Raw genomic sequence first — 17,922 nt, forward strand, 5'->3', positions numbered from 1 at the left:
GGGCCAGGTGTCTGCCAGAGCTCCTGCTGCCTCCTCAAGGCCAGAGCCGTGTCCCTGCCGCTACCCCCAGCACCCCTAGTAGCCCTATCATCCCACATCCATATTAAATGTCATTTCTGTGTCTTCATACTATGGATTCTTCCAGGAGAGGAGCTGAGGCTGAGAAGAGCTGGAAACTCAGGCAATTTGTGGATTTGCTCAGTGCTCCAAAACTCCTTTGGAGAAACAGATGCTGTTCATTCCACTGACTTTGGTCACTTGGACTTGGTAATGGAAGGACATAGAGAGCAGATAGAGAGAAAGGGAGAGTGAGATAAGAGAGGCCACAAGAACACGGTGCTGGAAAAGCAGCTTCAACCAGAGATGAGAGAAAGAAAATCTGGAATGTCAGTTGACTGCAAGTTAGCTGAATAGTTTGGGAATTGTTGGGAAACTTGAATTTTCAAACCTGATTCTGATCGGTTAGGTCTGACCTTGCAAACTATTGCGCTGGAGGTTAAGAGATCATAATGACTGCTTTTAAGCCAAATAAAGTTAGGCAAGCTGCTTATTTGCTATGATAGCATAGTGTATTGGTGTGACATATATCTCTTGGTGATGAGAGAATATAAGCATCCCAGACCTGTGGAAAGAACTGCCACACCAGCGAAGATCCCCACAATATTGAAACAGTGCTAAGGACACACCTCCTCATCCAAAAGGCACACTTCATGGAAGACAGGATTGAAAATGGAAAGAACATGGGATATTGGAAGAACTATTATTTACACAGATATAGCACAGGATTCTAGAATCCTGAAAATATCACCTTATTGGCTATTGTGCTTAATGCAATCATTTGAAATGCATAAATCAGGGCATTCTAATAATCAGGGAAGAACTTGTAGGTGCTTTGGGGTTTGCTTTGTCAAAATGATCACAAACAAGTTGCATTTTTAAAAGAGCTTTTAAACAATAATCATAAATAGCGTACACCGACTTCCGACCAAGATGGAGGCATAGGTAGGCACACTGTGCCTCCTCGCACAACCAAGATAGGGACAACAATAATTTAGAAACAGAATAATAACCAGAACTAACAGAAAATTGAACTGTATGGAAGTCGGGCACCCAAGGAGTTAAAATAGGCCCAGTCATCCAGACCGGTAGGAGGGGCGGGGTTGGGCAGCCAGGCATGGATCATGGTGCAGAGATCAGAGAGCACTCGGACCTGGCATGTAAGGCATCCAGGGTGCGCAAGACCGCAGTGGGTGAACCCTGAGCACACAAGCGGCAGCTGGCAGACTCCAGCTGAGGGGTGGCAACTGGCAGACCCAGCAAGGTGGCAATTGTGAAGCAAGGCACTGTGTGCAACCCAGGATCCCAGCACTGGGGAACAGAGCCTTAGGGCACTGATTGAAAACACCTGGGGGGGTTGAGGTGCAGGGAGGGACTCCCAGCCTCACAGGAGAGGTCACTGGAAAATCCCATGGAGTGCATAAGCTCACCCACATGGGAATTGGCACCAGAGGGGTCCAGTTTGCTCGAGGGAAGCAGCAGAAGGGATTGAGGTCCGACGGAGAGAGGAGCAAGTGCCATTGTTCCCTCCCAGACACTGCCCCCACATACAGTGTCACAACCCAGAGACTGGGGTGCCCCGCCCTGGTGAACAACTAAGGCTCCACCCCTCATACATAACAGGCATGACCAGACCAAAGGGGGGAAAAGAAAATGGCTCAAACAGAAGAACAAATGAAAGTCCCACAATCAGTACTTTTAAGTGACTAAGAGATAGCCAACCTATCAGATGCACAGTTCAAAGCACTGGTGATCAGGATGCTCACAGAATTGGTTGATTTTGGTCTCAAATTAGATGAAAAAATGCAGGCTACAATAAGTGAAATGAAGAAAAATGCACAGGGAACCAATAGTGATGGAATGAAAGCTGGGTCTCACATCAATGGAGTGGACCAGAAGGAAGAAAAAAAAACATACAACCAGAAAAGAAAGAAGAAATAAGAATTCAAAAAAATGAGGAGAGGCTTAGGAACATCCAGGACATCTTTAAACATTCCAACATCCTAATTATAGGGTACCAGAAGGAGAAGAAGAAGAGCAACAAGTGGAAAAGTTATTTGAACAAATAATAAAGGAGAACTTCCCCAATCTGGCAAAGGAAATAGACTTCCAGGAAGTCCAGGAAGCTCAGAGAGTCCCAAAGAAGTTGGACCCAAGAAGGAACACACCAAGGCACATCATAATTACATTAGCCAAGGTAAAAATGAAGGAGAAAATCCTAGAAGCAGCAAGAGATAAGGAGATAGTAGCCTACAAAGGAGTTCCCATCAGACTGTCAGCTGATTTCTTAAAGGTGACCTTACAGGCAAGAAGGGGCTGGAAAGAAGTATTCCAAGTCATGAAAGGCAAGGACCTACATCCCAGATTGCTCTATCCAGTAAAACTTTCACTTAGAATGGAAGGGCAGATAAAGTGCTTCTCAGATAAGGTCAAGTTAAACAAGTTCATCATCACCAAGCCCTTATTTTATGAAATGTTAAAGGGACTTATCTAAGAAAAAGAAGATAAAAGACATGTATAGTAAAATGCCAGCAAACTCACAATTATTAACAACCACACCTAAAACAAAAACAAAAAGAAACTAAGCAAACAACTAGAACAGGAACAAAACCACAGAAATGGAGATCACATGGTGGGTTAGCAACAGGGGAGTGGGAGGAGGAGAGAGGGGGAAAAGGTACGGAGAATAAGTAGCACAGATGGTAGGTAGAAAATAGACAGGGGGAGGGCAAGAATAGTATGGAAAATATAGAACCTAAAGAACTTATGATACACGGACATGAACTAAAAGGGGGGAATGTGGTGGGGAGAGGGTGTGCAGGGTGGAGGGGAATGAAGGGAGGGTAATGGAACAACTGTAATAGCATAACCAATAAAATATATGAAAAAATAATTTTTAAAAAGTGTACACCATGTGTACACAGTAGTGTACACAATTGTGCCCTCAGCCCCAGGTCAGGCGGTTGCCTTTGTCCAGATTTGGTGGCTGTTTACAGATCACTTGGTGTTCAACTGGCTTGTTATGGCCCTTCAGTAGGAAATGGGATTCCCTCTATATGACCTCTAATGATGTCCAGTTTGGGTGCAGGACGGCATCATCATCATGGGCCTGGGGACTTGGATGTCTTTGGAATAAAGAGTTGGCCAGTGGGCTCTCAGGCATTGAGACCAAAGAGGAATTACACCATGGCCACTGCAGGTATGAGATCTGCTTTTATGTCTGTGAAATAGCATGAAGAGTATTGGACTCTAGACGGCTGGCTGAATACTTCTCTCTGTCCCTTCATGGGATACTTAATGATGATCTTGGTGGTGATGAATTCAATCTTAAAACCCAGACAATAAACTTCAATCATAAAAATTCAGGTGGACATGTGCAGATCGAATTTGGGAATCAAATCTTCTGCCAGATTTCTCTACTTCTAAGTCAATCACTGTGGACAAAGTCAGAACTGAGCCCATAAAGAAGGGAATTTGAACATTTGATTACAGTATGAGGAAAAGGTTAAATTTCTTTTAGAACTAAGTGGAGGCATCTGTTTTGTTTAAATTAAGAATCTGTAAGTACCAGCCAGGGACTGAGTTGACAGCCATTTCTGTAATAAAGTAATAAATCATGGGGATGGTTAAGGAAGCAAGAAACACCATATTCTTCCTTTGCTCAACCAATTAAGCAATGAGCCATCTGGGTCTTTTTGTTAATTACTGTCAAACACAACTTACACAATTGAATTCAGCCTTTTATTTAATTATATTAATTTATTTCAGCAACTTCAAATACCCACAATGCCAATAATAAAGTTCATTTAAAAAAATAGAGGTCCTGTTTAATTTTTATTTTTCAACCATTAATACCCTTTACGAGTTTGCCATCTGAGAATTATTAGCTTTATCTTCACTCAAGATATCTGAGGAATTCGTTTCAAATATATACAAGTGTGAAGGAAGAAGACAATGGCTGAAATTTCTTCCCTTGATGGGATGATGTATCTATTTAGATCAGTTCTAATAGAACTGTTTGAAACAATAAAATGTTCTGTATCTGTGCTCTCCAGTATAGTAGCCCTAGCCACATGTGGTGATTGAGCACTTGAAATGTGACCAGTACAACTGAGGAACTGAGTTTACATTGTCTTTAACTTTAGTGCATTTACATTTATAAGTACTGTGCACTAACCGATTGCGCCACTGGAGCTCCTGCATTTACATTTAGATAGCCACATGTGGCTAGTGGCTACTAGCATGGGTCTCAAGTGCCTTCTGAGGAAGGAGAAATGCAGTGAGCCATTGACTTCAGGAGGTGGAAAGGAATATGTACATAAGCATGATGGCTATTGTTAGGAAACCCTCACTTCCTACCCAGTCTTCTTTATTTGAAACAATGCATTCTGAAATGGCCCCAAAGAAGCCAGTGTCTTGGAGGAACGGTTTCTAAGCTGAGCATGTGAAGGGTGAACTCCATCTGGAGGAGCAATGGGTGTGAATGGTGTCTTCTGATTAGCAGAACCAACCCTACTGAGCAATCCTTACAGTCAGACTGGGCCAGACCGGAGCAGGCAGAGCCAGTCAGCTCTTGCTAGTGTGGCTCTGCTCTAGTGGAGGCGTGTTCTTCCCACAGATGTGAATGTGCCACCGGTGGGCACACTGAGGGTCCCAGACAGTTCCTACAGGCTCAGATATGGCCCCATCAGCCCTCATGAGCATTAACACCCAACTCGAGTTCCTCCCGTGTGAATTTTGGCTCAGATGCTGGCATTTCCCCTCAGGGAGGTTTGCCTCTTTGCAAAGGTCGCTATTTCTGATCCAGTCCCTGCAAACCCTGTAACAGGGCATCAGGAGAGTTTTGCAAGTGTATGTACTTCTGTTAGTAGAATTCTCAGTATGAGCTGACCCTTCCAAAGACCAATGACTGCAGAGAAGTATTCACTACATTGCATGAGAATCTGGTTGTGGTTAACCAAACTAGAGAAAGATGAGGGCAGGGTGAATGGAGGTAGAAAGTTTGAGGAAATTCTCATTAACATGAAAACAACCTATCCCAGGTTTACTGACTCTTTTCAGCTGCTGGACTGAGCTGCAGGGTTGGCCAAAGCTCTCTTCCATCTCCCCTCCAACCCTACTCTTCTCTCAGGCGCTTCCCTTCCTTCTTCTGAGCTATAGCTCAACCAGTGAACATGAAATGTATTCTAATAAGCCCAATTCAAGGTTTCTGGTATGTCAGGCCTTGATGCTCTCTTTACACTTTAATTTTCATGGTTGGCTACACAGACCATCCAAGGCAAGGCCATTTGAAATAAGCTGATCAATTGGATTTATGTATTCTGGAAGTGCTACCAGAGAGTGTCCAGGCCTCTTCCCTTAGTCAGAGATTAAAAGCAATTATTACATGCTCAGTGCTGAAGGGAAGAAAACGAAGAATCTTCTGTACTGTGTAATGGTCATCTACTCGTGCTGAAGACAATGGATCATTTCTTTTTCTTTTTCTGAAACAGCCAGCAGTCAATGGCATGGGTGCAAGAAGGAAAACACTTCTTATATTCATTCACGGAGCTTTCTTCTCCACGATCACAAGATCACAAACACAGAGGGGCTGACTTATGAAATATACCTGCTTGCCAAACTTCTCTTTTCCTTCTGACACTGGCATTCAGTGTTCATCCATAGCCTTCACATTGTCGAAGTGCCACAGCTGGCTGGCTTTTCCATCACACTGGCGCAAGTACAAGTCTTTGTTGTTTTCCTGCACCACCGCTTCCATGCATTTCCCAGAAACAACGTGAACAATCATTCCATTCTGGAAAGTCAGAAGGGCAGAAAAGACAGCCAGTCAGTCCCCCTCAGGCAGTCACAGAGAAGGATATTTCTAAGATTTGTAGTAATCATTAAGAGACTAAGAGAGGTCATGTGAACTGGAACTGGTAAGGAACTGTAGTATTTTGGTTAAAGTATAATGTAATTTAGGCAACCCTGAAATTTAGATATCATTCAGAACCTAGGGGCCATAAACTCAATTACCTTTACTGTGGTTGGGTAATTATACCATACCTGAAAGTTCTCGTTATTAGAATGCCTAGTGTAAAAATCATGTGCAGTCTTTCTATTGTATTGATGACATTCATTGTTATCAGTGGCTTGTCAATTTCTGCTTTTAAATGATTTAATTTAATCCCTGCCCTCTATTATCCCTGCAGTTTAGTACTGCTGCTACCAGGTTACAGTAGAGAGTAAAACTACACCAAATCTGTCAGATTTAATATTGAATCTAGCCATGCTCTTCTCAAGGAAAAATCAACATCTCGATGAAAAGTTAAGTGTTCTTTTTTAAAAAAAGATTTTGTTTATTTATTTTAGACAGAGAGGAAGGGAGGGAGAAAGAGAGGAAGAGAAACATCAATGTGTGCTTGCCTCTCACACACCTCCTGCTGGGGAGCTGGCCTAGTCCGCAACCCAGGTATGTGCCCTGATGGGGAATTGAACCGGCGGTCCTTTGGTTTGCAGGCTGGCGCTCAATCCACTGAGCCACACCAGCCAGGGCAAGTTAAATGTTCTTAATGGCATGGATGATAATGTCCATTTATTCATTTATTTATTATTTAGGTATTTTTGAAATATAATTGATATACCATAATATTAATTATTTTAAAATATACAGCTTGGTGATTTTTAGTATATTATTGGAGTATATGCAACCATCACCACTGTCTAATTCCAGAACATTTTCATCACTATTAAAACAAAACTGCTGTTCATTAGCAGTCACTTCCAATTCCTCCTTCCTTCCAACCACTAAAATCACTAATATGCTTTCTGTGTTTAAGGACTTGTGTATTATGGATAGTTCCTATAAATGCAATAACATGTGGCCTTTAGTGACTGGCTTCTTCACTTTGCATATTTTCAAGGTTCATCCATGTTGTAGCATATAATAGCAACTAATTTTTTCTCTTTATTTTTTATTGTGGTAAAAATACATGACTTAAAACTTACCATCTTCGCCATTTTTAGGTGTAAAGTTCAGCAGTGTTAAGTATATTCACATTGTTTTGAAACAGATCTTCAGAACATTTTCATCTTTCAAAACTGAAACTCTGTACCCATTAAACAACCCCTCCTCACCCCAGCCCCTGGTAACCACCATTCTACTTTCTGTCTGTATGAATTCAACTACTCTGGGTGCTGTATATGCGTGGGATCATACAGCGCTTTTCTTTTTGTGCCTGGGTTATTTCACTTAGCATGATGTCCTCCACGTTCATCCACGTTGCAGCATTTGACAGACTTTCCTTCCTTTTTAAGTCTGAATAATATTCCATTGCAGGTGTATGTTTATCTACTCATCCACCATTAGACACCTGGGTTCCTTCCACCTGTTGGCTACTGTGAATAGTGCATCTATGAGTAGTACGTCATTCCTGGGCAGAATCATAATACCCTTTCTAAGTCTTATTCTTTAATGCCTAAAAGATGTTGGGTGTATTTTGTTCACTAATCTTTTACTTACTATTTTTAAGTGCTGTTTCTAAAATGTGTCTTACCCACAAGACTTGCTTAGAATGACACTTTATAACCACTCATAAAGGACCTTGCCTTGGTTCTAAAACTTCTTTGCGCGTGTGTGGGCCGGAGTCCTGGTTTACTTGTCACCAAAGCTCCACAGGCTTCGTTCTCAGATGCTGGTTGTTAGTTCAGCCTAAGCTCTGCACCATATAATTTTGTTCTTTCAGAGCCTTGTTTAAGAATAGCAATGCCCAGTCTGCTTATTTTACCCTCTTTATTCCCAAGACGAAGTTAAAGGAAACAAAAAAGATGTGCATATTTATTTGTTTGTATATTTTTACCCTAACTTATTCCAGAAAGGATTTGAGGTGGGGAAAGAGCCGTTGATACTGGCACCTTCCTACCCCAATTCTGTATGGGGGACACGTGCACTCTCCCTAAGTACTTGTATTTTACTCACTTCCTCTTTATTGGTGCATAGCTTCTGAAAGGATCTAGAGCTTCTCTCCCCTGGGGTGACGGGAATCAAAGTCTTCCTGAAACGATCAAATGTCCACAGTGGAATTTGCAAAACAAGAAAGCAATACCTACATTGGTATCTGTGCTGGTGGTGGAGCAGAGAGCCCTGTGCCCTAAGACCACGCTAATGAGGTGGTTGACATGCTCCATGGTCCTACCTGTGACTTGAGCTAATAAACTTCAGAAAGGGACTGTCCCCACTCTCTGCCACAGAGGAGGTCAGAGCCATAAGGAACATGGCGAATGAGTACATTTCAAGATTCTGATGGCCCAGCATTTCTGCAAAGTTGACTTTACCTCCCTGAGGCCTTACCGTCAGGCCATTAATTTAAATAACAGAGGTACAGATCTGAATGGTAAAACTTGACCACTTGGAAGAGCTTGGGACACAGCGCCGCCCACTGGCACTGCCAAGCTCTTCTGAATGGATTACTGACCTCCTGGAAGTCCCAGTGCTGCTGATGGATGGCGGGGCCTTCCTCGGTACAGTTCTGAAGAACCACCTGCTCTCGCCTGACATCGAAGCACAGGTGCTGTGGGATGCCAAAGTGGATCTCCTTCCTGCCAGTGTGCTCCAGGTGCTGGGAGAGAGAGAACGCTTGTTACCACAGCTAGAAGGAGACACAGAGCTCACAGTGGAGCTGAGGCCTCGGGGAAATCTTCAGATATTGGGGTGGGAGGGGGTGGTCAGCAAGACTGTATCTCAGTCAAGTCCACAAACACACTGCACGACTAGCCCTGGCCTCTGACATCTCCACCTTCCACCTGCTCCTGCATTCATACTTACAGACTCTGGTGTTTTCCTCCATTGTTCTATCTACCGCACTGTAGGTGAGGCCATTAAAGAATGCTGCGTGCTCTGGGAGTGTCCTGCTGAAAGGGCTGATGAGGAATCCCTCCGAGGCCCAAGGCGAGCACTTTCTAGAGAGAGCTGACCTGGCCCTGCAACTACGTTCCCTGTTGTTTGTTGTATGTGCTGACGGTCGCTCATGGTTATTATTTCCTTTGGTGTTTTCAAGTGTTGGGCTGTGCATGCTTTGCAGGTGGGCTTTACCTGTGGGAAGTCTGTGTGCCTGGGATGGGGGGTGAGTCCTGACAAAACCCTTTTCTGTCTGTTCCTGCCAAGCAGAGGCTGAACTAATTTTTCTGTTAGTTTTGTGGTGTGGAGATAGGGCCAGCTACATGGGCATAAGACCTGTGCTACCCTCTGGGGCCTCATGCTTAGAAGAACGTAATGTTCTTGGAGTAATATAATTGGTTTAATGCTGTACTGTCACTGTCTTGAAATTCTTAACACATGCTGCATCAGAGGCCTGACCTTTCCGTTTTGCACTGGGCCCTGCACACGAGATAGCTGGGTGTATTCCCAGACCACACTGTTCATAACTTGTTAGATGCAAACCTGCGGTTACACATTCAGGGAAGAGAAATTGTCTCCTACTCAAAGAGCCTGCAGAGAAGGACAAGCTGCTTTATCGTCTTTCCGTGGCAGTGTGTGGATGTCTCTAGTCAAACTTTTCACAGTTTGAAGTTTTTAGTTTCTCTTTGAAGGCCAACACTGGCTTGACAAGGAAGTCTCATTTCCATCTTCTCACCTCTAATGGGCTGAAGGAAGGCTCTCGTCACTTATGCCTGCAGGGAACCAATGCCTCTGGCTCCTGAGGTTGTCAGTGACTCCCCCCACCCGCCCCCCACCAAGGCAGGGCAGCACGGCCCATGTCCATTAGCTCTATTTTCCGTTGCCTCTTGATTTTTGGTTGTTGGAAATTTCTCTTTCTTACAAATTTTGTTACTTATGCATGGAAAAGGGTCTTTCTTATTTTTTTAAATCCAATATATCTAGGTGTTTTTAGGAGAAGGGCTTTTGGCTTCTCTAGTTCACAATTTTGCTGGCTCCCCAAGTCCTTGCTTATCCTCCTCTTCACCAAAAATTTAAAAAACCTAAAAAGCTAACATTCTGTGTACATGAGGGCGGCTGCATTAGTGCCATTGCGGACGAGAATATCAGACTCGGAGAGGTTAAGGAGCCTGCCTAGTACCACACGCAGCTAGAAATTGGTGAGCTGTTGCTGCCACACTGCATGGCTTCCTCACTTTATATGTGTGTCCTCCTCCCATGTGCTAGGTGTGAATGCCTAATTGATGTGTTCGGGAAGACTGGCAAAAGGCAAAGCTGAAGGGGCTGGATGGATCCTGAGCATCACCTTCCCCCAGGATCTCGGGACCTGCACCGCCCAGCCTAACCTCGGCTGGTCCTTCCTGCCTGAAGGGCTAGACTCGGGTGCCTCCAAGACATGCTCTGGCTTTGCCCTCAGGCTCTCAAGGCCTCACCAGACTCTGTGATCAATATCTCTAGGAACTTATACTTGGTTGTTGGTTTTTAATAGAGGCCTTTGGGGTATTATGGCTTAACTCAAATGTCCCTGTCTCAGGCTGTGAAAGAGAGATTTGGAGGCAGGCTAGACTTCCTAGGTCATCACCCAAGCTGTGAAAAGAAGTGGACCCACCAACCTTCAGCCAGTATCACGGAAGCTGCCCGCCACCTCAAGCAGTTATTCCATGATGGAAATTTTGAAGAGAAGATACTCCGAGATATGGGAGATCTTCCTGGTGACCAAGGGCCTATATGGCTGCTCGAAGGACCCTGCTTGAGACCCTTCCCCTGACTCAATTACCTTTTTCTTCCTTCCTCAGACACTTGGGATGGTCTACCAACAGCTGAGGGGCTGCAGGACGAAACAGAGTTCTACCTTGACTCCTTCCTTTAGCTTTTGGGAATTATCAACTAGCAATTTTAGAGACCCCAGAACACTAGGGGGTTTCAAGCACTCCGTGAACCCTTGGGATTATTAAAATTTTCTGGGGATGTGCTTCTTTGCATTTTCCTTGGGAAAGTGTCCTTAGAGTTCATCAACTTAAAAGAAACATGTCACCTGTAACAAACATGTCTTATGTCTGACTTCTGAGCTTCCAAGCCCCACCCCTCTCCTTCTCCTCTTGCCCCATTTCTGGGTGAGCTCACGAGCAAGCCTGTTGCTGCCTTCTTTGATGTTGGCAGGGCTTTCAAACCAGGTAAGCCCCAGCCTGAGCCCGGGAACCCTTACCCCAGCCTGCCCCCTGACCACATAAGAGCCAGAGCCAGTCACCCCATCTTGCTACCTCAAGCCAGTTGCAGACCTGCGTGGGAGCCTCCTGCCCCCCGTAAGGCAGCCACAAGATGTAACCTACAGAGGTTAAGAACCACAAGCAAGGAGGAGTGGACTAGTCACTGGACTGACCCGTCTTCCTTAAGCCTAGATTTTAACCAGGTGCCGCCTGGATTTCTCAATGTTGATCTCAAACGGCCTGTCCCATGTTGAGCTCTATACGCACATGAGCAGGCCCTCTGGCTCTGGCACAGGTCTCTCCCTCTGGGAGGCACGCCTGCCGCTCACACCCAGCATTTCTTCTTGGCTGCGCTTTGGGCCGTAAGCATTTGTTGTCACCAGGGCAGCCCCACTCTTCTTGGGTACTGAGGACCCCAGCCACACTGCAGCGTGGGGCTTCGGGAAAGCTACGGAGTCGGTCTTTGGTGCTGTCTCTTGGTCCCTCCCCACACAAGTCACCACAGCCTCGATCATGAGGAGAGGCTCCCACCAGCTCTGGCATCACGGGAGAGCTTATGTGCTGCTTCCCTCCTCTCCCCAGGGGCGTTTGCACCCTCTGCTTACTTCTCGCTGTAGAAGGAATTCCACAAACCAAACTGCTCAGGACACAGGAAACGTCCTGAAGGAGGCCAAGGCTCTGAAAGCTGGAGCCAATGGCTCCTTCTCTGTGTAAGTCCTCTGCCGGCAAGCAGAGCAGCTGGTCACCCAAGGCCACCAGGCCTGTCTGCTCCAAACCCAGCCCTCCCCCCTGCCTCACACACACACACAGACACACGCAGACACATATACTCACACTCACACACACACACACCAGGCTCCTGTGGTGCCCTGAGGCTCCACCTCTGGGATACAGTGTCGGCGCCCATAGATCCCATGCAATACCTGAAAGGCAGGGCATGTCTACTCCGGGTGGACTCGGTACCAGAGGACTTGAGACTTAAGACTATGAGGCATGAGTCATGGCTCTGAGGCATCACTGCAAAGGGGCAATACTCTCTGGGTCCCCTTGCATTGTCAGGAATTCTGAGCCCACTTTCCCCAACTCCGGTAACCCACTTTCCCCACCTCAGGATCTAATTGGCTAGTGAGCTCAGGCTGGTCCTAATATTTCATAAATGACACACTTGTGGATATTTACTGGCACACAGCTTTTCTTTGACCTCTGATTATAGCTTCTAATTTTAATAGGAGCGTTTCCATAAATTCTGGATTTCAAGTGTCCAGAAAATTTTGATAATTCTGGATGATTTCATAATTCTGGGCCCGCTTTCATACAAAGTGAAACCATTTATTGAGGCTGGGGCAGGTGCAGCTGTCCTTGCGTACTGGCCATGGGCTCCTCAGTCCCAGAAGCCTCTGCCCAGCTTGAGGTACTCATTTCCTTTACCTGCCTGAACCCCGGGTGACCACCGTCTAAGCCTCGGTTTCGTCATCTGCCAGATAAAAGCATTGGCTCAGTAGCTTCTCTGTTGCCCTCAAGCTCAGTCTCACATCCTCTGACGGTGGTCAGTGTCCTCATTTGCAGCTGGGGGTGGGGTGGGCAGGGCAGGGATCCCAATGGGGGACCGTGAGCCATCAAGGGACATGGAACCACTGAAAGGAGATGCCCCAAAGGGAAGTGATGGGCATTACCGGGAGAACTCTGGCCACCCACCTGTTGCTGCCGGCTGTTACTGCAGGGAGCCAGCATCAAGGCACAGCCCGGGAGGTCCCCTTCTGCCCGGCAGTCTGCACAGAAGCCAAGTCCGGTGTTGTGGAGCTGAAAGCGGACATGCGTACAGAAGTGAATCCCGCCCGTGATGGAAAGTCACCCTCTGTCAGTCTCCGTCCCTCTCCTTCACTTTCTGGAGAACAGGTCAAGGTGCCACATTTGGGCCACAAAAATGAGCGAGGTCAAGCTGAAGCCACTGATGCTAAGGGACAGGCCTCCTGAAGAGGCAGGCAGCCCCCGTCCTGGTGAGGGGCTCCAGGATGGGTTATGGGGGATTGCCCCTGGGAGGGGCAACCCAGGGCCTCCCTCAGGGCAGGCATGGAAGCCTCTGAGGCTCCACTGAGCTTGGACTGGTTGGCCAGGGTCATGGAAGACCATGGGAACATCCGGTTCCTGTCTTGGGAAGCTGCCCACCCTACCTCTTCCTCTTCATCTTCCCTGGGTCACTCCTTGCCTTTCCAGAGAACCTGGGCCTGTGTTCAGATGGGTACAGCTCAGGGTAGACATTGGCCAGAAACCAGTGGAACGTTCGACAGCCCAGCCTCCTTTGCAGCTGCAGGCGTTCTGTGCAGTCTGGCTTCTCAGCCTGGGGAGGGGAGAGTCACAGGCAGTGGGAGGAAGAGAGCTTGTTGTACATCAGAACTTAATGAGGTGGAGGAGGGACAGACGTGGCTGAAGCTGAAGGATCAGGACAGAACGAGAGGCCCAAGACCGCAGCTGCCCAGGGCAGTGTGAGGAGAGGAGGGTTTGGGTGGGACAGAATAGGAGGGTCTTCCTTAGAGATAGCTGTGGAACCTGCCAGGTAGTAGGGGATGTCGCCCCCTTCCCACAAGCCCTCACATCTTCAGTCTACAAAGACCATGATATCTGTGCTTTGATGACTTTTCTGAGGCAGTTGGCAAAACATGGTGGGGCTGTGCACCTTTGGTTGGTGGGGTACAATAGCATGATGGGCCTCGTGGAGGCAGAAGCTGACCTGAAGGCCACTGGGACCAACTAAGATGGAAAATTGTGGGGCGGGGGTGGGGACAAGGTGAATTTACCCCTCTTTCCCCTAGATGCCCAATTTCCTCCATTAACAAGTCATTCCTTTGGGTTACACTATCCCCGTTTTTTTAAGATTCTCCTTTATAATACAATTGTTCTGGGATGAATACCAAGGTAAGTCCTTAAGACATTAGTATAAATTAACGTTTTGGGCTGTATTGATAAGATACAAAGAACCCTACTCAGAAGTTTAGTACTAAATCCTGGGTATTGTTAGGGAAGAGAAAGGTGCTAAGAAGGGATTCAAAGGGCCAAAAACAAACAAGAAGAGAGAGGGACTTATTTCTTGGGGTGGGATTTTAAAAAAAAGAGAGGGAGCTGACCCAGGAGTTCTAACTTGATGGCCTGTAGTCTGGAAATTAGACACTGGTCTAGTTGGCTATGTGAAGTGAGTTTGGGTTGGGTTTGCTTCTTCCCTCCTCTAGTCCTCAGATATAAATGTTGGGAAGAGTCAGGTCTGAGTCTGCAGTGCCAAAATGCTCTGTACGTGCTTCTCAAAGTGTGATCCCCTGAGCAGCTGGTTCAGAAATGCCCAAGGAATGTGTTTAAAATGCAGGTTCCTGGGCCCGGCTCCACATCTATGACTCAGCAGGTCCAGGCATTTAATCCGCACTTTAACCATTTACTTTCCACAGAAAGTTTGAGGACAACTCTTCTGTCAGGAATGTCTTGTTCAGCATATTTACCCATCATTAAACCAAAGAAAGCTGTCACTTTCCTCTAAGGAGTTACAAAAGGTTTTCTGATGGCTTCCTGGCATTCTCAGCGTTCATGTGATCCTCCTCCCCAGCTCTCCTCCAGGGCTGGAGTTTGCTACTAAAGCAGAAACATTTCTTCATGAGAGTGCCATCCCCTTCACCTTTCTCGGTGATGAGACCAACTGGCGGATCTACCCAGCCTCAGATTCGGGGGCATGTGGACAGGGAACTTTCCCCTTGGACAGGCACGTGTGAGCGAGGAGAAACCAGGAGAATGTCAGCTCCTCCGGCACTGAAGCCTGGCCTCATGTTCAGCTGCCTGGGCTTCCTGTATCTCAAAGTTCAAGTGAGGATTTTGGGGGTGGAGCAGGAGGGGGGATGGAAGGGTCGAAATCATTGGAACAAAATTAATTTTTAGCCATTTAAATTTAAAGTAAATGCATGCTATCAAACACCTTCATGGAGGCAGTGATGTTACTGAAATCTTGATATCAAAGTAAGCAATAAGACATTTCTAAAACATGAACTAATAGAAATGTTCAAAAGGAAAGTACCACATTTTTGGACTATAAGATGCACCCCCCCCCCTTCCAATTTGGGAGGAATAATGGTTGTTCATGCTGCTGTTGATTGCATTTACATTTACATTGGTAAAATATTATGTTATTTATATTACTAAATATTGTACCACATTTTTTGCTTCATTTTTTCCCCCTATTATCCTCTAAAACCTAGGTGCATTTTATGGTCCGAAAAATACAGGTAAGTCAGAAAAAAGGTCTGCTCACTTACCAGTAGGAGGTGCCATTCTTCTTGTGAAAGTCATAAAAGGAAGATTTGTGGATCAGAGAATGGACCGCACTCAGCAGCGTGGGCTGATGAGGGGTTTGTGGGAGCTGTTAAGGACCTCTGGGGTCCCCATTCCCAGCATAGTAAATGTGGATGTGAACCCATGTCTCACATGGAAACATGTTTGTGTCACTCCATAAGATTTAAGCTGAGTGACAGTTGACCAGCTGAAGATGCAATGTTTATGGACTTTAATTAAATGTGTAAAATTTTTATTTTTCTATGGCTTATTTTGGATCCTTTGTGATTATTTTTATGCTTATATTTGTTTCATGTCTTGGATAATTGCACAGCCTAAGCATTTTGCCCAGGTGAAAGGGCCCTCTGACACCTGTTCCATCCCTTACTCTCCTCTGGGCCCCAATGAAGCTGGCACCCTGCAGATGTCACCCCACAGACTTCGGGGTTCCAGGCCAAGAGCAGCTGTAGTGCCCCATGGGGGGGCTGAGAGAGATGGAGGACAGTCCCACTAGGTAGAAGAGCCACTTGACAGGGACAGCTCAAGGGAAGCAGAAGCCAGAAGCTTCTATCTTCACTGTAGCCAGGAAGGAGAGACACTCCCTGGCCCAGCCCTGCTGGCGGCCCTGTGATGGGCACAGAAGCCCCCTATGGGCTCTCCTTACCTTGCTCAAGGAGAAGGCCTTTGGGCTGTGCTTGTAGAAGGTTTCTTTGAACGAGCCCAGCCAGGTCTCAGCAATGCGAACCTTGTTCAGCAGGGTGGCCTCTGGGTCCAGTGGGGAGTCAGCGTCCTGATTTTTGTAGATGTGCCCCACCCGAGAGCAGGGAAGGATTTCCACGGAGCCACCACACAGCCAGGTCTGCCGTGAAAGGACAAAATACACACCTCTGCGCTCCACTCCAAGGACGTGGGGCATGAGGGACCTGCTAGGAGCCGGCAAGAGGCACAGGAAATCATGAGCACAAAATGGCAAAGGTAAGTATAGTCCTCAGGTGCAGCAGAGTTGCCAGATCTGGGAGTTCTGGGTGGGGGAGTGATAAGGTGGGAAGTGGGGGCGGTTGTCCTGGGAGGGAACGGTGGGGTGAGGGTGCTGCACCCATGCAGCAGCCTGACCGCTCCCCCTTGAGACACAAGCACAGACGAGCCCTCATGGAGGCGTGGACACACGGGTTAGCACCCTGTTCTCCACAGGCTGCTTCCTCCGGGAAAGCGTGTCCCTAGCGGTCTGTCGTTTCTACAAGCTCGTGAAGTCTCCTGCTGTAGCGGCACCAGAAACTATCTGTGTGGAGATCAAAGCAGGCTTTGCTTACACAGTCTCCCCGCTCCCCACTAACTCTTACACTGACGCCCACACGCCTAGAATTCATTTGAGAGGAAGCCTTTCATTGCACATTTGGCCATAAAGGTGCAAATGAAAACGTTCCTAGCATAGGCAGCACACCAACTGAAACATATCCAGCCTGGGGTTCCCAGGCTGTATGCCAAGGTACCTCAGGGGGCCCCAGCAAACCCCAGGGGCCAAGAGGGTAGTTGAGGTGTTTGAGAGAAACATAGTGACATCTGTTGGCCGTCCTGCAAACTACAAGCATGAGGTGATTCACGGTTTCAACACTTGATGAAGTTTTGATGGGGTATGTCTTTACTGATTTGGGTCTTCAAAAGTTGCTTTAATGAGAAAACAAATATCATGCTAATGTCCTCATGGAACGGGACATGGTGGTGTCCAGTCTGATTCCAAGGTTAGAGAAGGGTGCCGTCCTCAGCAGGTGCTAAGTTGTTCGAAAAGATACGTAAGTTGTTTGGACCAAACTACTCAGTATACAGAATGCTTGGGGTTTGCTCTGGTCTATGGGTGCTGTGGAAGTTGTGGAGATGCTAAGGATGCTGTGAACGGAGAATGCAGGGGGATGTCTGCACTCAGGTGTGGCTGATAATGTGCCCTTTCTGGTGGGCAGGTTTGACAGTCAAGTTCATGAGGGAGGCTGGGGGCAAAATCAAGGTAGGGAAGAAAGAGATGGCAGGGGGGTGGGCGGGGGGGAGGCACAGGAGGTCCAACATACCACACTTCCCAACTTTACAGTTTTCCCACAGCCTTATCCCTGACCAGTGGCCTTTCTGGCGGCTGCCTCCCAGCCGTGACCACACGCTCGGCTCCAGAGAGCCTACCTGGGTCCTCCCTTGCTGGGGGGCGTACCTTGAGAGACAGTTCGAGGTTTTCACCACCCCGCAGTGACATGAGAGGGTCATACGCTCCGGTGTTGTGGAAGTAGTGTCTGTCCACGGCCACGACCCCTCCGGGCACCACTGGGCTCCTGGAGAGAGGAGGCAGGGACAGACTGCAGTTCAGGAGCCCGAGCACACTGGGGCGCTCACTGCGCTCCGGTGCTTGAAAGCATTGACTCTGAGCTCACACAGACCTCCGTGCTTTTGACGGCAAGA

The 17,922-nt window shown here is 47.0% G+C and overlaps 1 protein-coding gene across 2 annotated transcripts in view; it reads right to left on the reverse strand.

Moving 5' to 3' along the window:
• Positions 1-5,287: 5,287 nt before the first annotated feature.
• Positions 5,288-17,922, reverse strand: part of GALNT15 (polypeptide N-acetylgalactosaminyltransferase 15) — a 41,234-nt gene continuing 28,599 nt past the window's right edge. Inside the window, exons 5-10 of one of the 2 annotated variants that reach the window (XM_045856698.1) lie at positions 17,678-17,795; positions 16,148-16,342; positions 13,385-13,516; positions 12,874-12,978; positions 8,511-8,654; positions 5,288-5,851 (exon numbers count right to left, since the gene is read on the reverse strand). In XM_045856698.1, coding sequence (XP_045712654.1) covers positions 5,705-5,851; positions 8,511-8,654; positions 12,874-12,978; positions 13,385-13,516; positions 16,148-16,342; positions 17,678-17,795 — 841 coding nt within the window. In that variant the 3' untranslated portion in view covers positions 5,288-5,704. Of the gene's footprint in view, positions 5,852-8,510; positions 8,655-12,873; positions 12,979-13,349; positions 13,517-16,147; positions 16,343-17,677; positions 17,796-17,922 lie in introns of those variants that run through there. The other variant, XM_045856699.1, reaches the window with a different exon arrangement.

Source organism: Phyllostomus hastatus, unplaced genomic scaffold (assembly GCF_019186645.2).
Source record: "Phyllostomus hastatus isolate PE091 unplaced genomic scaffold, TTU_PhHast_1.1 phas_scaffold_129, whole genome shotgun sequence".
NCBI lineage: Eukaryota > Metazoa > Chordata > Mammalia > Chiroptera > Phyllostomidae > Phyllostomus > Phyllostomus hastatus.